Consider the following 17,996-nt stretch of genomic DNA (forward strand, 5'->3'; position numbering starts at 1 on the left):
ATCTGTCTGTGCCTGTCTGGAGGGATGCTAAAGAAGGAGAAATTAGGTCTTACCTGTTCATTTTATTTTAGTCCTTCCAGACCGGCACAGAACCCACCCAGTTCTTTTTTTCACAGTACTACGAAGAGTTGTGGCTACCTGTTCTACTCCTTCTCCAATAGTTGTGTTTATATATATATATATATATATATATTTAAAACAAGCAAATACAAAACACTTTACAGTTTCTGGAGTTCATGTTCTTCCAGTTGAGACTTTTGGTAAGGTACCTGCTTGACTATTCATCAGACTGGTTCTAAGGGTGACTGCACAGCCCACCTATGTTACTGCTAGAATTCTTGTGTTCAGTCTCCACCTGCTGCCAGAGGAACGTAAACCCATCCTTTTGTGCCAGTATGGAGGGACTAAAAAAGAGAAAATTAGCAGGTAAGACCTAATTTCTCCATTAGACATATCTGAAAGAATTTCTGGGTTACAATGTCATACAGAAATCAAACGGAAAATCATAGAACAACTAAATGTTTGACTCGCATGGCTGATTGGACTTGTTTGGGTAAGTACGACATCAGTAACTGATCTGCTGCCTGAGAAATGCTTGAGAGCACCTCCACCTTTACTGAAACATCAGTCACTGGGAAACTTGGTTGGACCTGAATCACATTTCCTCTTGGTATTACCAATGAATGATGGTCTGAAGATCCAAACTTCCACACTGTTGAATAGTTGTTGACAAAGCGAAGGTAGTTAATGACACAGCCAAATGAGGTCTTAAACTGATAACTGACTTTGCCACTGACACCACAGACCCAGTGCAGCTTGAGGCCTTGTTGTAAGGAATTGAACAGCATCACAGGCTTTATCCTGACTATCTCAAGAAGACATTGAATGCTTGAGTGTTTAGAATACCATTGGTAAATGACTACACCAAAGTGTACATGTTTTAAAAGTACAGTGCTGCGAATGCCTTTCAGTACTATATAAATGATAAATAGTAGTAGTTTAGCTACTACAAAGTATGTTAAATTTCTTATATTTTCCACAATAAAGTGCAGATATTGAAGGCTCCTTTAATAAAATAGTGCTAGACTTTTTTGTATAAAATGTCTTTTTATTAATGTATGATTGCTGATTGAAAACATGTTATAGCTATAATACAAAGAAATTTGCTCCTTTATGCAAAAATAGTAGCAAATTTTAAGTAAAATGAAGCCTTACATAATTAGTGACTGAGCAACCCCAGGATTTTAAAATTTAAAAAAAAAATTATTTTCTGATGAAGTACAATCAAATTCATGGGAAAAACGTCATTTCGCACAGTTTTCCAACTTTAGGTTTTTCTGAACATGCAATTGCGCATATAACTAAGTGCCATTTATAGGATTTTGGAGTTAAAGTATAAATAAAGCGGGGAAGAGAAACAAATAAAAACCTTTGTAGGTAATGGATGTTGTAAGGCTATTCCACAGAAGACCCAGCCATAATTCTTTTTGAAGATATAAACAAAAATTGTTAAATATATATATACACATACATACATAGCCCTTCAAGAGTTTCACCGATGTGTCTGATAGAGGCTATGCAAGCCTGTTTGTGCCTTATTTCCAGGAAAACAGGACCTGGGTTGTATTCACAGCTCAAGCTAGGCCCATAGTACGTCTTGTAGCACTCTAGAAATAATTAATAGTAGTAGTAATGGTTCATTTATGAAAAGTAAGAAGTGTTGTGAAAGGGGTGAGGAGAATGACTTTTTAATAATAAATAATGAATGCTAATTCCTGCCATCTCTGCCTCTTCAGGGAGCTTGAGGAGTACATGAATGAAAAAGTGAACTTTGTCGTCACAATACAGGACTGGGATGATACCTTTGAGGAGGTGAGTGTCTAGAGTGGGGAATAAGGAATTTGCCTCTGTCTGTGAAATCGGCCACAGGTATTGGTGAATCATCTCAGGTTTTGGTCAGCGGTATCACCTACTGGCCAGGTACATGCAAACCAGCTTCCAGAAAGGTCAGAAGTTGGGGCAGAGAGGAAGGGGAGGCAGAATAAAAAAAAAAAGTAAAATACCCCAACTATCGTTTAGAAGTTCAAAGGAGCAAGAAAAAGCTGCTGAGTATAATTCCCCCTCAGATTTCTTCTTTTATTTCATGTTGAATTGCATAATGCCAATGGCCAGTTTTCAAAACAATCCACACAGATAAATTGGCTGTGGGAAAATAGGCAAAAAAGATCTCTCATTAAACAATGCATGTACTGCTATCTATTTTGAGAGGAGGGGTACCAAGGACCAAGTTTAGATCTGAGAAGAAAAATTCAGGTGTAGATATTTTCAAATCAACCTCCTGAGGAGTTCTTGCATAAGAAGCTAGTGCAAATTAATATACACACTTTGTACCGGGGTAATTTTCAAATTTAAAAGTATGTGCACACTTTTGCTTTGAAAATTTGTAGAAAGCTTGTAGGTACCAAGTACAGGGCCAGTTTAACCATTGGACCAGGTGAAGCACTGGTGATTTAAAGGGTGCCAAAATCTCCAGCCTGGTTAAGCCCTCCCTTTTTCCTTCTTCGGTGAAACATCTCTCTTCCCCCCCCCTCTCACTTGTCCAGCATCACTCTCTCCTCTCCCTCACAGCCCTGCACTCTGTGTACAAGTTGCCAGCAGCAGCTTGAAGACAAACTGCCTTCACTTTGGCCCTGGGTCTCTTCCCCTTGCTGCTTCCTGCCCCCTCTAATGCAGTTTCCTATGAGTGGGATGCAGCAGAGGGCAGACCCAAGGCCTGGCTGAAGGCAGCCTGTTCAGGCAACTTTTGCTGGCAACTCACACACAGTTTACAGGACCATGGGAAAGGCCCCACTAGAGTTGCCAATCTCTCCTGGCCCTACCCACCGACATTGAGGCAGTGCTTCTTCTAGCCTAAAGGACCTACAACCAGCCCAGGAGTGGCCATCTTCATCCCAGTTTGGGCCCATCATGTTTCAACAGGGTAAGGAGGAAGCTCAGCAGTCCCTCCTTTACCCACCAGAGTTGCTGACAATCTCCTGGCTCCACCCAATGACATCGGGGCAGTGCTGCTTCCAGCCTAAAGGGCCCATAACCAGCCCAGGAGCAGCCATCGTCAGTCCATTTTGGGCCTTTCATGTTCCAGAACGGTAAGAAGGAAGCACAGCAAACCCTCCTTGCCCCACTGGAGTTGCCGATGATCTCTTCAGCTCTGCCCACCGATATCAGGGCAGTACTGCATCCTGCTTAAAGAGCCCACAACTAGGCAGGCCCCACCAAAGGGCCCTTGTGTGGCCCTCTATCGTATGTGACTTCTCCTGGACCTTTTTTTATATGACCTCTCGTTGGACCTTTTGTGTAGACCTTCCTCAGCCCACAAACTACCAACTAAAAGCATTCTTCAAAGAGTTTGGTATATTGCCAAATCTAACATGTTATAGGCTCTACAGAGACCAACATGGTAACTATGAGAGAAAGACAGGCATCAGATGATCACAGTGGAATGCTTCAACTAATTATGCTCTATTCCCTGGAGTAATCACAATGCTGCTATAACTGTGAGCTGACCTTCCTTTTATTATAGTCTATAAATCTAGGGTCTCTTAGAGGGCCTTATTAGGAGAGTATTAACTTGAGGCAGATCATCTGTAGTACAAAAATATCAACAGAAAAAGACTATATGCCATTAGAATGTCTGTATCTGAATGCACATTCAGTCTGCAACAAGACCCTGATCTTAAAGGATCTATTATTATTATTCTTTATTCTTATATACCGCCATACCCAGCGAGTTCTAGGCGGTTTACATCAATTAGCAAATGACCTGCATTGACAAGCAGATTTACATCAAAATTACAAGCAGATTTACAGCAAATTACAAGCAGATACGAGGCCGATATAATTGGCATAACAGAATCATGGATCCCAGAGGATAACTTCCTAATCTTAGTCGGCCTCCGTCCGCCGGGATACAAAGTGATTCATTGCCCTAGAAAGTTGGAGAGGCGGAGGGCTACTCTTATTATATAGGTCAAGTCTCTCCTGATCAGGGAGTAGAATATATTATTGCAGCATGAGAAACCCAGAAGGTGGAAAAGATTTAGGTATACTTCTGATCTAGAGATCACCCGGCAAGTGGAACTTGTTAGAAGATAAAGGCCCAGATTCTCAAAACGGCACCGGTAGGCTCCCAAAAGTGCCTAAGTTAAGTATTTTAATTGGCCATTAATGGTGCGGTAATTGACCATGCCGTTAAAAAACAATTAAAAACTAAGGGGAAAAAAGGCACCTAAATCGTATCTACGTAAATGCTTACTGACACCAAACATCAAAAGAGGCATAGTTATGGGTAGGATTGATGTTTGGCACCGCTGAGTGTGATTCTACATCAAAGATGGGCGCTAGAAATGTAGGCCTGTAAAACTTTGGCCTACATTTCCAGGGCCTATTTTTTTATGCAGACCGCGATTCTCTAAACAGCGCCATAGTTTGTGACATGCGACCTGTGCCATTTTTTCAGGCGCTGGCCAATTTCAGCATTTTTTTGAGAATCTGGGCAAAAATATTTAACCTGATCTCTCACTGGACCACAATCTTCACTAATCTGTTAATTCTTGGGGTTTGAAATCTACACTTGGAAGTGCATGATGATCTTAGTTTGCGCCTTCAAAAATTTGCTGGAACAACTTAAGTTTTACTACCTTCCCTCATGAGTGGCTGGCAGGCAGGTAGGGACAGGGGACAGAGCAGGTAAGCATCCTCCCCCCAGGTAGAGACAGGGCAGGCAGGCCTCCAGGGCATGCTCTCCCTCCTCCCTCCCTATTTTTATTTTGGCAGGGTAGGCAGGCCCTGGCCTCTCTCCCCCCATCCCCTTACCTATTTTTAATTTGGCAGGCCCCTCCCCGTTTTCTTATTTTATCTGGCGCCCTCCCTCGCTGAACATGGCTGCCTCTCTAGCAGCAGAGCGGCTCATAAGGCTGCCTACCTGGTCGACTGATGCGGCTGCCTCGTCTTCTCTAACGGCAGAGGAACACAAGGCTGCCTGCCTGGTCCCACGCCACTTCTCGGGACCAGGCAGACAGACTTGTGCACCGCTCTGCTGCTAGAGAAGAGGAGGCAGCCAGCCTTGGTCACTGCTCTGCCGCTAGAGAGGTAGCCACATCCAGCGAGAGATAATGTTACCGGGGGGGGGGGGGGAGGGGAGTTGGGTGTTCGCTCCATAAGACGCATCCTTATTTCCACCCACTTTTGGGGAGTTAAAATAGATTTTATGGTTTGACCTCTATTTCTTAAACTTCTATCTAAAAATGCCTACAACAAAAGTAGCAGCAACCAAAGAAGGGACATACAGTGGTACCTTGGATTACGAGCATAATCCGATCCAGGAGCATGCTCGTAATCCAAAATGCTCGTTTATCAAAGCGAGTTTCCCCATAGGAAATAATGGAAACTCGCTTTGATGCATTCCCCCCCCCCGAAAACCAGCATTGCTCCCCTCGAAGGCCCCCCTTGCGATCCGGCACCCCCCGACACGATCTGGCACCCCCCCCCCCCCGACGCGATTGGGCACCCCCCCGCCGCTTCATACCCTCATCTGGGCACCCCGAAGATCGGCCTCCTCCATCTACGCATGCTCAAGGCCCAGCAGACAAGGAGGCTGATCTTCGGGGTGCCCAGAAGAGGGTAAGAAGCGGCGGGGGGTTGCCCAATCGTGTCGGGGGGTGCTGGATTGTGGCGTGGGGGTGCCCAATCATGTCGGAGGAGTGCTGGATCATGGCGAGGGGGTGCCCAATCGTGTCAGGGGGGTGCCAGATCGTGGCGGGGGTGTGCCAGATCGCGGGGGGGAGGGTGCTGGATTGCGGGTGGGGTTGAGCCATGCTCGGTTTCCGAGGCACCGATTTTGCAAATGTTTTGCTCGTCTTGCAAAACACTCGCAAACCGAGGTACCCACTGTATATGGAAAGGCACAGTACAATACTGGCAGAAAAATTCTGGAATGAAGTTATGGAACAACTATAGCCCATGAGCAGTAGCATAGTAAGGGGAGGGCAGTCTGCCCTGGGTATCGTCTTAGGGCACTGACACCCCACCTCCACCCCACCCCCTCCTTCCCACTCCTCTCCCCGCCATATGTCTTCACTCCCCTCCCCCCCACACACACACTGTGCCTCTAGCTCTTCATCGGCATGAGCAGCAACTCCAAGCTGCTGCTCACGCCAGTGTCGGCTCTCTCTCTAATATCACTTCCGGGTCCCGTGCCTAGGAAGTGACATCAGAGGGAGAGTCGCCATGGGCAGCAAGTTGACGCTGCTCATGCCGGGGAAATTAAAGAGGTACAAGGGAAGGGGAGCGCAGCAGTGGGGCCAGAGAAGAGGGCGTGGAAGGGGCTCCACCACCCTGGGTGCCTCTCAATCTTGCTACGCCAGTGCCTATGAGTGATGATATAGATAAGACCTTAACCTCCTGGCAGAATATCACGACATCAGTGCTAAATAAGATAGCTCCTATTAAACTTGTAAAAGTGAAACAGAAAAATAATTCCTGGTACTCCAAACCATTACTAGCTCTAAGAACAAAGAGAAGAAGGTTAGAGAGGATTTGGAGAAAAGACCTAAAGCAGATCAATTGGAGAAGAGAAATAATATAAGCTGGCAGTAGCTGAATCTAAGAGATTGTATTATGACAGCTTGATTAATCAGTCAAGGAAGTCTTCCAAGTGTCTCTTCAGGATCTTTAACTCCCTAATATCAACTGAAGATATGACCACTGACTCCTTTTCACAACAACTCAATGAAGACAGTTTGGCCCGTTATTTCTGGGACAAGATCATGACAGTGAAAGAGTCATTTACAAACACCTTAGAAGACTGTATAGAGAGAGGTTCTGTAAATGCCAGTAGAGAAGAGGGAATGCCAGCATCCGGGTGCTGGAAGGAGTTTTCTACTGTTGCCACAAAAGATGTCTCTACCTTAATGAGGAGACTCTCAAAGAAACATTGACCCCTAGATATCTGTCCAGCTAACATATTGGACTATACGTCCTCTGATTTTCTACTATGGCCAACAGATCTTGTCAACATGTCTGACAAAAGATATATATCCAAAAACATTGTCAGCTATCTCGCTGACCCCCCATTCCTAAGACCGCAGGACTAGATTTAATTAAAGTCAAAAATTTTAGGTTAGTGGTTGGTATACTGTGGTCTGCTAAGTTGTTAGTTTTGTGTCAACATACAACTATCTGACTTCTTAAACCTGAGTAATGGGTGCAATAACTCACAACATGGCTTAAGGCCTATGCATAGTATAGAATCCTTACTGCTAGAATTAACATCGTAAACAAAGTTGTGTCTAAGTAAAGGCAAACAAACTGTTCTATTGCTGTTTGACATCTCAGCCTCCTTTGATGCAGTTGACCATTCTCTATTACTCCTAAAATTAGGTGAACTTGGTGTGCATGGAACAGTATTAAAATGGTTCTCAGACTTCTTAGGCAATAGGACATACAAATTAAGAAAAAATAGTAGGAAGTCCCAAAGTTGGAAAGCCTTTTGTGGGGTATCACAGGGCTCCCCACTGTCACTTGCCTTGTTTAATGTGTATTGACATGAGCTCCTTGCGTAAACATTTCTCCCTCCCACAAGTTCACGCCTTTTTGTATGCTGCTGATGACATTTTTCTCCTCTGTGCTGCCAAGGATTCCTTCACTGACACCTTACAGTACATATCAAAGCTGATTGAGGACCTGAGTACATGGTCACACAGAAACTTCCTTAAACTTAATAAACAGAAGACAAAGGTGCTCTGGTTTGGTGACTACAACTCACTGCTACACTCAGAACTGGTACTGACCACAGGCGAGAAACTAAAGATTGACATAACATCAGAAGTATTAGGTGTCATCCTCAACTCATGTCTTTCATTTAGAGACCAGATTGATTCGTTGGTCAGAAAATTTTTCTTCAGACTTAGACAATTAAAGGGCGATAAGATCAGTCCTGAGTCAAACCAACTTCAGAATAATAGTTCAGGCAGGCTTGCTTCCATATCTGGATTATTATAATTCTCTATACGGTAAAATCCCAGTGAAAGAATTTAAGAGATTACAATTGCTTCAGAAAACAGCAGCTAGACTGATCTTTCCCCTGAGCCTGTTCGAGAGGACCAGTCTTCTGGCAGATCTACACTGGTTGCCAATAAGAAGTCCAGTTTGATTGCTTATATGGTTCATAAGGCTGTATATGGAGGAAACTCAACTGGACAGACATCTGCCATTAAAATCACACATTCCTTCTATACTTCAAGAACATCCCTTCTCTGCAACAAATCCGGCGTAAAACACTCTTTGAATTTCAAGGTCCCAAAATATAGAACTCTTTTCCGAGTAGCTTGCAACAGATCTCTTCTTACCTTAAATTCAGGAAATTGCTGAAGACATATTATCCCAAAACGTAAATTCAATATGATCTATGATCCTTGATGTAACAGTATTGAAAATTCATTAATTTTATTATAAGCTGCAATGAATCCTTGCTAATACTTGCAGGGTATAAGACACCGTATGGTATGGAATTTGCAGGGAGGGGGCAGAAAGAGACTGGCCTGGGGAAGTGGTGAGAAAAGAGGAGAGATGCTGGACCGAAGGAGAACAGGACAGATGCTGGATTAGTGGGGGGGGGGGGAGAGGGGCATCAGTACAAGCTGCCTCAGGTCATCACAATACTTTGAGCCTGCTCTATTCAAGTTCTTGTAGATTTTGCACCTATGCAAGCAGTTTGAAAGTTGCCTTCAAGATGATGAGAAATTGTTAAAAATGCCTTGTCATAAAACAGGGAAAGGCTGTTCTTTACTAATAGCCCTTTCTGGAATAACCTCAAGTGCTCCCTCTTATGCATGAGAGATCTCTTTCTGAATCAGGTCTAGTCACTTGCAGACTGATCAAGATCACATATAATATAACAATTTAATAACCAAAAAACCCTCTCTTGCCTTTTCCTCCTCCTCCTTTCATATTTCCTGCAGGCCCTGGTTGAGAATGCCAACCTGTCCTTTGTGAAACCACGCTGGATCTACACCTGTAATGAACGGCAGAAAATGATCCCACACCAGCCCTTTGTGGTGGTGCCACAAACATGACTCAAAATGTGCCACAAGATGGATGTGTGTTTAGGTGCCTGTCTTCAAACAGCAGTGTGCTTTTATTTTTTTTGTTTGGGGGGGAGGGGTTTGTTTTGGTGTTTTTTTTAGAGAGAAGAGCTACTTCTCAGTCCCTTATGACTTGGCCTACTCCAACATCACCTCAATGTAAGGGCTTTTGAGAAGTGCGAGTTGTATCTGTTTTAGGTTCAGCAAAACACGCTAGGGAGATGGTGTGCACATTCACCCTCCTTTTTATGTTTCCAGCCCAGGACTGAGAGCTGGGGTTGGAGAGAGAGTGGGAGGAGATGTTTGGTTTGGATTTATTTTTATAAAAACAAATTTGAATGTTTAGGAAACCATGCAGACTGCCTTTCTTTCTCAGTTCACTATCATGTGAGAATGTAATATGTTTTTTTTTTGGGGGGGGCGGGTTAAAAGAACAGTACCTCGTCCTCTTACAAGGCACAGCTGAATGGGAAGGGGTATTTAGCACATAATCCCCAGTTATTTTTCAGAGCAGCTAATTTTTTAAATGATAACTAGAGAGCTAGTCTCCTTACCCAGCTGTGGATGAAATATACATACAGTCTCGGACCCATATGCAGTCTCCTTTAAAAAAGCTTCAGATGCATACAGCTTCCCAAATGTGTAGCATCCTGACTTCCATTATGTTTTATTTTTAAAGCGAATAGTACAGAAAGTTTGTTTCTCTGGCAAACAGATCAGGGCAGTTTACAATATAAACATTTTCCCCATCATCTGTCCCTTATGCCTCTTCTCTCTGCCCGCTCCCCTTCTCCTTAGCTAACCTAAATAGCAGAACTGTACAGCGACAAAAGGGGGCTTCCTGGATTTTTAGCCTTGATTCTGTACAACTGCGCTAACATCTTGGTGCACACACGCAATGCTGTCAACTATTAATGTCTTCTGCCAAGCAGATGTAATATTGTCACTGGTCACTTCCCCCCTGTCCTTTAAGTTTGAAGTTGCTTACTAATGCTGTCTGCCATTGTTAGGCCATGAATCAGGCTTTGAAGTGGGCCATCTACTGGGAATTATTAGTGCAGTGTTTCTTTCCTGTAAGCTAGATTTCATATTGTACACCACTCACACTCATGGCATGCTTAGAGGCAGTTGACCATAGGCTTCAACCTCCAAACATATCTTTATCAGAAGTGAATAAACTACAGAGAACAAAGAGGAAACAGCAATAAAATATTCTGGCATCTTTAAAGAAATTCAGACATTTGTAATAAGTGGAAATCTAAATGAAGCTTGTTTTTTAATCTCTTATTGCATCAATCTCTTTATATGTATAATGTGTTCAGAATTTTTTATAATAAACCCTTAAGATACATGTTTGTTTATTTACCCTTTTCACATTTCCGAGGGTTTTGTTGTAAAATATTGCAATATGATTATAATAAAATAAGGATGGGATGGGATGTGACATACTGCCTTTCTGTGATTATAATAAAAATGGTTTACATATTATATACAGGTACTTATTTTGTACCTGGGTAAGTAGAGGATTATGTGATCTGTCCAGAGTTACAGAGAGCTGCAGTGGGAATCTAACCTGGTTTTCTAGTGCAGCGGATGTAGAGGTCCTGAATAGCTGGGTAGTACCCTCGAACTGCATGTTTCTTGCAGAAGGCATCAATCATTTTACATTACATTACATTAGTGATTTCTATTCCACCAATACCATGCGGTTCAAGGCGGATTACAAAAGAAGTTATCTGGCCATTTCCAGAGGAATTGAAGAGTAGATCGAGTTGCTTCAGAGAATTGGGATGAGTCTTGCGGTGTTAGTTTGCCTTCAAGGATGTCTTGAATAGGATGGATTTTATTTCTTTTCTAAACAATTTGTAGTCTGGAGTCGTTATCAGTAAATTGGAGAGTTGGTAGTCTAGTTTTGCTACTTGAGTGGCTAGAAGGCCATCGTACAGTTTTTTCGTTTGACGTCTCTGATTGGGGGATGCGTGAACGGTTTGTGCGTTCTCCTGTGTTTGGTTGAGGTAGTTTGGATTAGGCAGTTGTTTAGGTAGGCTGGGCTATCTCCATTTATGGCTTTAAATAGTAGGCAGTAGTGCTGCCCGATTCGAATTGATTCACCGATTTCACTTTGGGCGAATCGATTCGAATCGATTTGTTTTTACAAAAAAAACGAACTCACCGATTCAAGTTGGTCCCTTTGCTAGAGGGGCTTTTCCTCTGCCGCCGGAGTCCATCCATCTAATGTAACTTCCGGTTTTGCAAAACCGGAAGTTACATCAGAAGCATGGACTTCGGCAAAGGGAGGCTAAAAAGTAATAGCAAGTTTAAAAAATAGTAATAATGTAAGGTCCAGAGAACATGTTCTGTCCCAGTTTGATTTCTGATCATCCCCTCCTTTGTGGTAAGAGCAGGTTGCGGGGGAGAACATGTCTGCCCCCCCTCATGGCAAAAGCCCGAGAACTGCAAGCGATCACCCTCTACCTGCAGTGGCTGCTCCCAGCGAAAGTGAAAGAGGAAGAACTCGGGGAGGGGGACAGCTGAAGATCCCCCCCCCCCCAAGATGCGCGAGGATCTCGCCCGTGGCAAGTGCTGAGCCAACATGTATCGGCCGGCTCTGTCAGCCGGCGGCCTGGGCTTCCCCCCATAGAACCTGGCCCGCATGGTGGTGTGGGAGTGGCTCAACGAGCAAAGCCGCTGGCGACCTTACTCGGCTACCTTGTGCCACCACATCGAGAACATGCTGAAGGAGGATGCCCGGGGCAGCGTGGTGCTGGGCCAGGTGGACCTGCAGCTGGTGCCCTACGTCATCGACCTGCAGTTCATGCACCAGTTCCGCCAGGACACCGGTGAGTGGCCGAAGGGGAGCCAGCAGATGCTTCCCCTTGCACTACTGACCAGCACGTATCGATGGCATCTTCCACTCAGCAGGCTTTTACTCCCTTTCCCCCTGTTGCTGGCTCTTCTCCCTTCATCAGTCTCCCTCCCCCAGACAATTTGCAGCTTCTCCTCTCCTCCATCCCCCCCACTTCTGTCCCAAATTCCTCAGTCCGAAATCCAAGATCCTGCTCTCTCTTCCCCCCTACATCTTTCGTCACATGCAACATTTTCCTTCTCTCTCCTCCTCCCCCTCCATAGTCCAACATCTTAATGAGACTTGGGTATAAAGTGCCTTCAGAGACTTTGGGGCCATCCCCCTCCATAGCCAGAACAGGGCTCAGGAGGAAAAGGCGCCAAGGGAGGTAGGTATATGCGTCCATCCTTGTCCTGTCCCCCCCTCCCTGAGAAAAGTTGAAGGTGGACCAGGAGATTCGATCTGGCTATGATCGTGCCCCGGTGTGAATCAGGGCACAGCCTCAAGACCTGCCAGGCCAGTTCTGCATCCTTGGCTCTGCTGAGGAACTGAGCTGGTTCTGGAAGGATGAAGGGCAAAATTTTTGTTTGGAGAAGCGATCACAGTGCAAAACAACCCCCAAAATCTCACTGCACAGTAGCTGCAGGGTAAGTGGATAACAATAGGTTTCCCTATTAACATCAGTCAAAAGAAAAAAATTCAATGGGGGGCCTTACTTAGGGTCTGAAGAGCTGCCATTGATTTAAAGGCCTTAAAGATCACTGGTTTAGATGTTTTAGGGTGGCCGGAGAGGAAAGCAGGCAAATCAGTTATTCTCTGCTTGTCCTTTACTTGGAAAGGTTTGAAATACAAGGCAAATATAATTCTGTTTTGGGGGAGGGGAGTGGGTTTTTGTTTTTGGGCAAATTCAAATGCTTATGTACATAGTGAGAAAAAAAGGCCTTTTCTACTTTTGTTTGAAGATGTAAATCACAGCAGATAAAGTCAAAGTTAGACAAGTTCCTGCTAAACTAGAACGTATGCAGGTGAGGCTGGACTCATTTAGAGTATTGGTCTTTGACCTGGGAGCCGCCGTGTGAGCGGACTGCTGGACACGATGGACCACTGATCTGACCCAGCAGTGACAATTCTTATGTCCCACCCTTAATGCATGCTAGCAAGAGAAAGCGCTGACTGTTCCCCCTACGTGCGCAATCCCAGATGCAGAAAGCAAACATGACTCTCCCTCCTCCTGATTCTGACCTGCAGCCGCCAGTTTTCTCACAGCCCAGGCCAACCGCACGGTTTTCAACCAGACGCAGTGCTGATTCGGTGCCAGTAAAACGGAGGCCATTTAGGCTGCTGATGCTGCTTTTCAGTGTGCTTTGCTCTCGTCTCTCTCTCTTCCTGTTGGCTACAACATGCAGGAGCTGCTCCTCGCTCCAGTCAGGCCTAAGCAAAGGGCTTGGGGTCCTCGGGGTTGGGAGTCTTCAGTTGAACCATCCTCACCACCCTTTGTGATTTTGATAATTAAAGTAAAAAAAAAAAAAAACTGCATGAGGCTGCCAGAAATCTCAGATTGGTCTGAAGGATTCACCTTGTAACTGGATAACTTGATAGGTCTCATGCTGTTTCTTCACTAGAGTGAAGGGGGAAGATGGGTGGTGGAGGGGGGATGGACTTGGGGGAGATTATGGAGAGGGGAGATGGACTTGGGGTAGTTCATGGAGAGATGAACTTGGGGGAGGTCATGGAGAGGAGAGATGGGGAGGGATGGAAGAAATAATGGATCTAAAAACAGGAGAGGGAGAGAGATGGACAATGGGATTTAGGGAGGGAAAGAACAGAAGGAGAGAAGTTGGACACAAGGGATGGAGTAGAGGGGGGTATAGATATTGGATAGGAGGGTAGTTGGGAAGAGAATAGGAGATGGTGAACTCGGGTGGTGGGGAAGGAGTGAGAGATGCAGGATGAAAGGGTAGTTAAGAAAAGGAGATGGTGAATCTGGGGATGGTGGGGTCCATCGCTGCAGCTGCGGGGATGGAAACAAAAAAGGAAAGATGCCAAACCTCTGGGGGAGGCAGTGGCGTACCTAGGGGGGGGCGGGCCGCCCCGGGTACCAGCCCTGAGGGGGTGTTCCCGGCCTTGCCGCTCAGTCCCCCCCACGCCCGAAGGACCGCTCGCCCCACTGACCTTCCAGCACACCTATGAAGCAGCCCGCAGCAGGATCGCGACGTCAGCAATCCCTCAGCTGCTTGGGCGCTGCTTCCTGCGCCGCGGTCCCGTCCCTCCTCAGACGTCAGAGGAGGGGGCGGGACCGCGGCGCAGGAAGCAGCGCCCAAGCAGCTGAGGGATTGCTGACGTCGCGATCCTGCTGCGGGCTGCTTCATAGGTGTGCTGGAAGGTCAGTGGGGCGAGCGGTCCTTCGGGCGTGGGGGGGGCAGTAGCTTAAGGTAGCCCGGCGCAGGAAGCAGCTCCTAAGCAGCGCAAAGATAGCTGACGTCGCGATCCTGCTGCGGCTGCTTCATAGGTAGTGCGGGGAGGCCAGGGGGGCGAATGGTCCTTCGGGGTGGGTCGGGGCATCAGGCCTTCAGGGTGGGGCGGGCGGGCGGGCAGGCAGGCAGACTTTCAAGGGGGAGGGGGGGTGACAGGCAGGCAGGCCTTCAAGGGGGGGTGCAGGTCTTCGGGGGGGGGTGCAGACCTTCAAGGGGGTGCAGGCCTTCAAGGGGGGGACAGGCAGGCAGGCCTTCAAGGGGGGGACAGGCCTACAAGGGGGGGGGGACAGGCCTACAAGGGGGTGCAGGCCTACAAGGGGGGGGGACAGGCCTTCAAGGGGGGGTGCATGCCTTCAGGGGGGGTGCCGACCTTCAAGGGGGTGCAGGCCTTCAAGGGGGGGACAGGCAGGCAGGCCTTCAAGTGGGGGGACAGGCCTTCGGGGGGGTGCAGGCCTTCGGGGGGGGGTGCAGACCTTCAAGGGGGTGCAGGCCTTCAAGGGGGGGACAGGCAGGCAGGCCTTCAAGGGGGGGACAGGCCTACAAGGGGGTGGGACAGGCCTTCAAGGGGGTGCAGGCCTTTGGGGGGGTGCCAACCTTCAAGGGGGGGTGCAGGCCTTCAAGGGGGGGTACAGGCCTTCAAGGGGGGACAAGCAGGCAGGCCTTCAAGGGGGGGACAGGCCTACAAGGGGGTGGGACAGGCCTTCAAGGGGGTGCAGGCCTTTGGGGGGGTCAGGCCTTCAAGGGGGGGACAGGCCTACAAGGGGGTGGGACAGGCAGACCTTTAAGGGGGGACAGGCCTACAAGGGGGTGGGACAGGCAGACCTTTAAGGGGGGATAGGCCTTCAAGGGGGGACAAGCAGGCAGGCCTTCAAGGGGGGGTCAGGCCTTCAAGGGGGGGGACAGGCCTTCGGGGGTGCAGGCCTTCGGGGTGGGTGCAGGCCTTCGGGGTGGGTGCAGGCCTTCGGGATGGGTGCAGGCCTTCGGGATGGGTGCAGGCCTTCAGGGGGGGACAGACCTTCGGGTGGGGGGTACAATCCTTCGGGGAGGGTGCAGGCCTTCAGGGGTGGGGTTTAGGCGTTCAGAGGGGGACAGACCTTCGGGTGGGAGGTAAAGTCCTTCGGGGGGTGCAGGTCTTCAGGGGTGGGGTGTAGCCCTTCTGAGGGGGGACAGACCTTCGGGGGGGGGGGGTCCTGGTGTAAAAGTACACAGAGGGAGAGAGGGAAGGGGGGGTTCAAAGATACGTGCATATGCCAGACTTTGGGGGTTAGAAATAATGGGTCTAAAAACAGAGGAGTGGGAGAGAGATGGTGCATAATGGGATTTAGGGAGGGAAGGAACAGAAAGGGAGAGAACTTGGAAACAGGGGATGGTGTGGAGGGGGGATAGAGATACTGGATAGGAGGATAGTTGGGAACAGAAAGGGAGAGATGGTGGATCCTGGGGTGGTGGGGAGTTGAGAAAAGGTGAATCTGTGGATGGAGACAAAAAAAAGGAAAGATGCCAGATCTCCGGGAGAGGGAAGGGAAACGGAAGGGGAGAACAGAGATGGCAGACGGATGGTTAGCACGGAGAAAGGAGACCCTGGCAAGCAAGACAACAAGAGCCTGGGACCAACAAGATTTGAATATTGATCAGAGAACAAAAGGTAGAAAAAATAATTTTATTTTCTGTTTTGTGATTACAATATGTTAGATTTGAAAAGTGTACATGAGACAGCTTGAAATGGGAACTTTTCTATTTTTGTGAATGGCAAGGCTGAGTTCAGTTAAAATATATGCTTTATAAGAAAATATAATAATGTGTTTTATAAAGTTTATAAGCATTGCTGGCATACTCGGTGAGGTGTTCCTAGTGTTGGTGGTGGTGGTAGCATGTCAGTGTGTTGAGAGGAAGAGGTAGTCTGGGAAATTCTGCTGAGCAAACTCTGGGCCCATTTCCACCCCCAGTTAGTCCACTCCACTCAACTGGTTCACACACTGAGTGGGTCTTTGGGTGTTATTTCTGGGTAGTTGTTTTAGAATCTCTTCCAGTGGTTTGTCAGTATCTCCTTCTGGTCCAAGGAAGGAAACTTTGTCAACCTTAGCATTGACCTTCAGAATATGTTTGTAACAGCGCTGCTTGTGTGGCATTAGGCTATGTAGTGATCGAAAGAAAAAAACAGACCTTTGCACATTTTTGCACTATATGGTGGGTGTATGAGGAGATTCATTTCCTGCACAGTTAAGTCCATGTGAAGTTACCTTGTGCTGTATTTGACATCTAGCAAGGTCTCTGTTTGGAAGGAAAGATCTAAGCTTAAAAATGAAGTGGCCAGAAGTTATGTTAAAAGTAGATAGCGTAGCTGGTTTTAAGAAAGGTTTGGACAAATTCCTGGAGGAAAAGTCCATTGTCTGTTATTAAGACATGGGGGAAGCGTCTGCTTGCCCTGGATTGGTGCACTCAGCAGCAACAAATACTAGTTTTGGCTGGCTCTTTCCCCGCATTTCTCCTCTCTTCCCCACGATTTAATATCCAGTTCAGGCAGTAAGTAAATGCATCGGCAGGGGGGGTCTGGTAAGTCTTGGGGGCTGGGGATGGAAGGTGAGAATCAGTTCTGTAGGCTATCAGAAATTTGCTTAATTATCTACTCACACAGAAAAGCAGTAAAGTCAATAGGTTCTCTGAGTGGGAACAACCTGTTTGATCTTGCACTCTTGTGATTGACCAATTGTTTATCACTGTTTAATTTATCACATTGATTAATTTGAGCACACCTGAGGTGTCCTATGATGGTGTGCACTGCAGGCAGAGGAGCCTTATTGTGTAAAGCACTGGAGAATTCTCTCCTCTCGCTTACCTCTCATGCTGAGGACACCCTGCTTCAGTATAATCATTTATATGATTTACCTTATAAACATTATTACGTGGTCTTTTCCTCAAGTGCTGAGACATCAGGTTGTTCCCACTTGGAGAACCTATTGACTTTTACTGCTTTTCTGTGTGGCTTTAACATTTTTGCTATTCAGTATACCTAAACTATTATTCAGTAGAAAAAATATGGTTTGTTCAATCAAATCCTGTGTGGACATTGGACTTCTATGAGTGAATGTTCTGCTTGATTGAACAAACTAAATTTTTTCTACTGAATAATAGTCTAGGTACAATGAAAGTAAATAGCAAAAATGTTTGAGTAGATAATTAAGGAAATCTTTTTCATATTGCTTGCTTATGGACTGGGAAAAAAGACTGTTCAAGCAAATGTCTCCAGAACTGCTTTAATGGAAAAATGTGATTTTTTTTTTTTAAGTACTTTGTGAAATTTATTGTTGTTGTGAAATTTATTGTTATACTTTGTTTAAACTTAAAAAGCGGTGTCATTAGCAGTGAATCTAATCGAAAAATCGATTCAACAGGGTGAATCGAATCGAATGAAATATTTTTCTCTGAATCGGGCAGCACTATTGGCTACCATGAGAATGGGCTACTGGGCATGATGGACCATTGGTGTGACCCAGTTAGGCTATTCTTATGTTATGTTCTCATCTGTAGGGGCCTTTG

The 17,996-nt window shown here is 46.3% G+C and overlaps 1 protein-coding gene across 4 annotated transcripts in view; it reads left to right on the top strand.

Moving 5' to 3' along the window:
* The window catches only part of XRCC1 (X-ray repair cross complementing 1), a 176,311-nt gene extending 165,727 nt beyond the window's left edge, over positions 1-10,584 (top strand). For all 4 annotated transcript variants that reach the window (XM_033963446.1, XM_033963445.1, XM_033963444.1 and 1 more), the window contains exons 17-18: positions 1,797-1,872; positions 9,018-10,584. In XM_033963446.1, coding sequence (XP_033819337.1) covers positions 1,797-1,872; positions 9,018-9,131 — 190 coding nt within the window. In that variant the 3' untranslated portion in view covers positions 9,132-10,584. The remainder of the gene's footprint in view (positions 1-1,796; positions 1,873-9,017) is intronic.
* Positions 10,585-17,996: the final 7,412 nt, after the last annotated feature.

This window comes from Geotrypetes seraphini, chromosome 11 (genome assembly GCF_902459505.1).
Source record: "Geotrypetes seraphini chromosome 11, aGeoSer1.1, whole genome shotgun sequence".
NCBI lineage: Eukaryota > Metazoa > Chordata > Amphibia > Gymnophiona > Dermophiidae > Geotrypetes > Geotrypetes seraphini.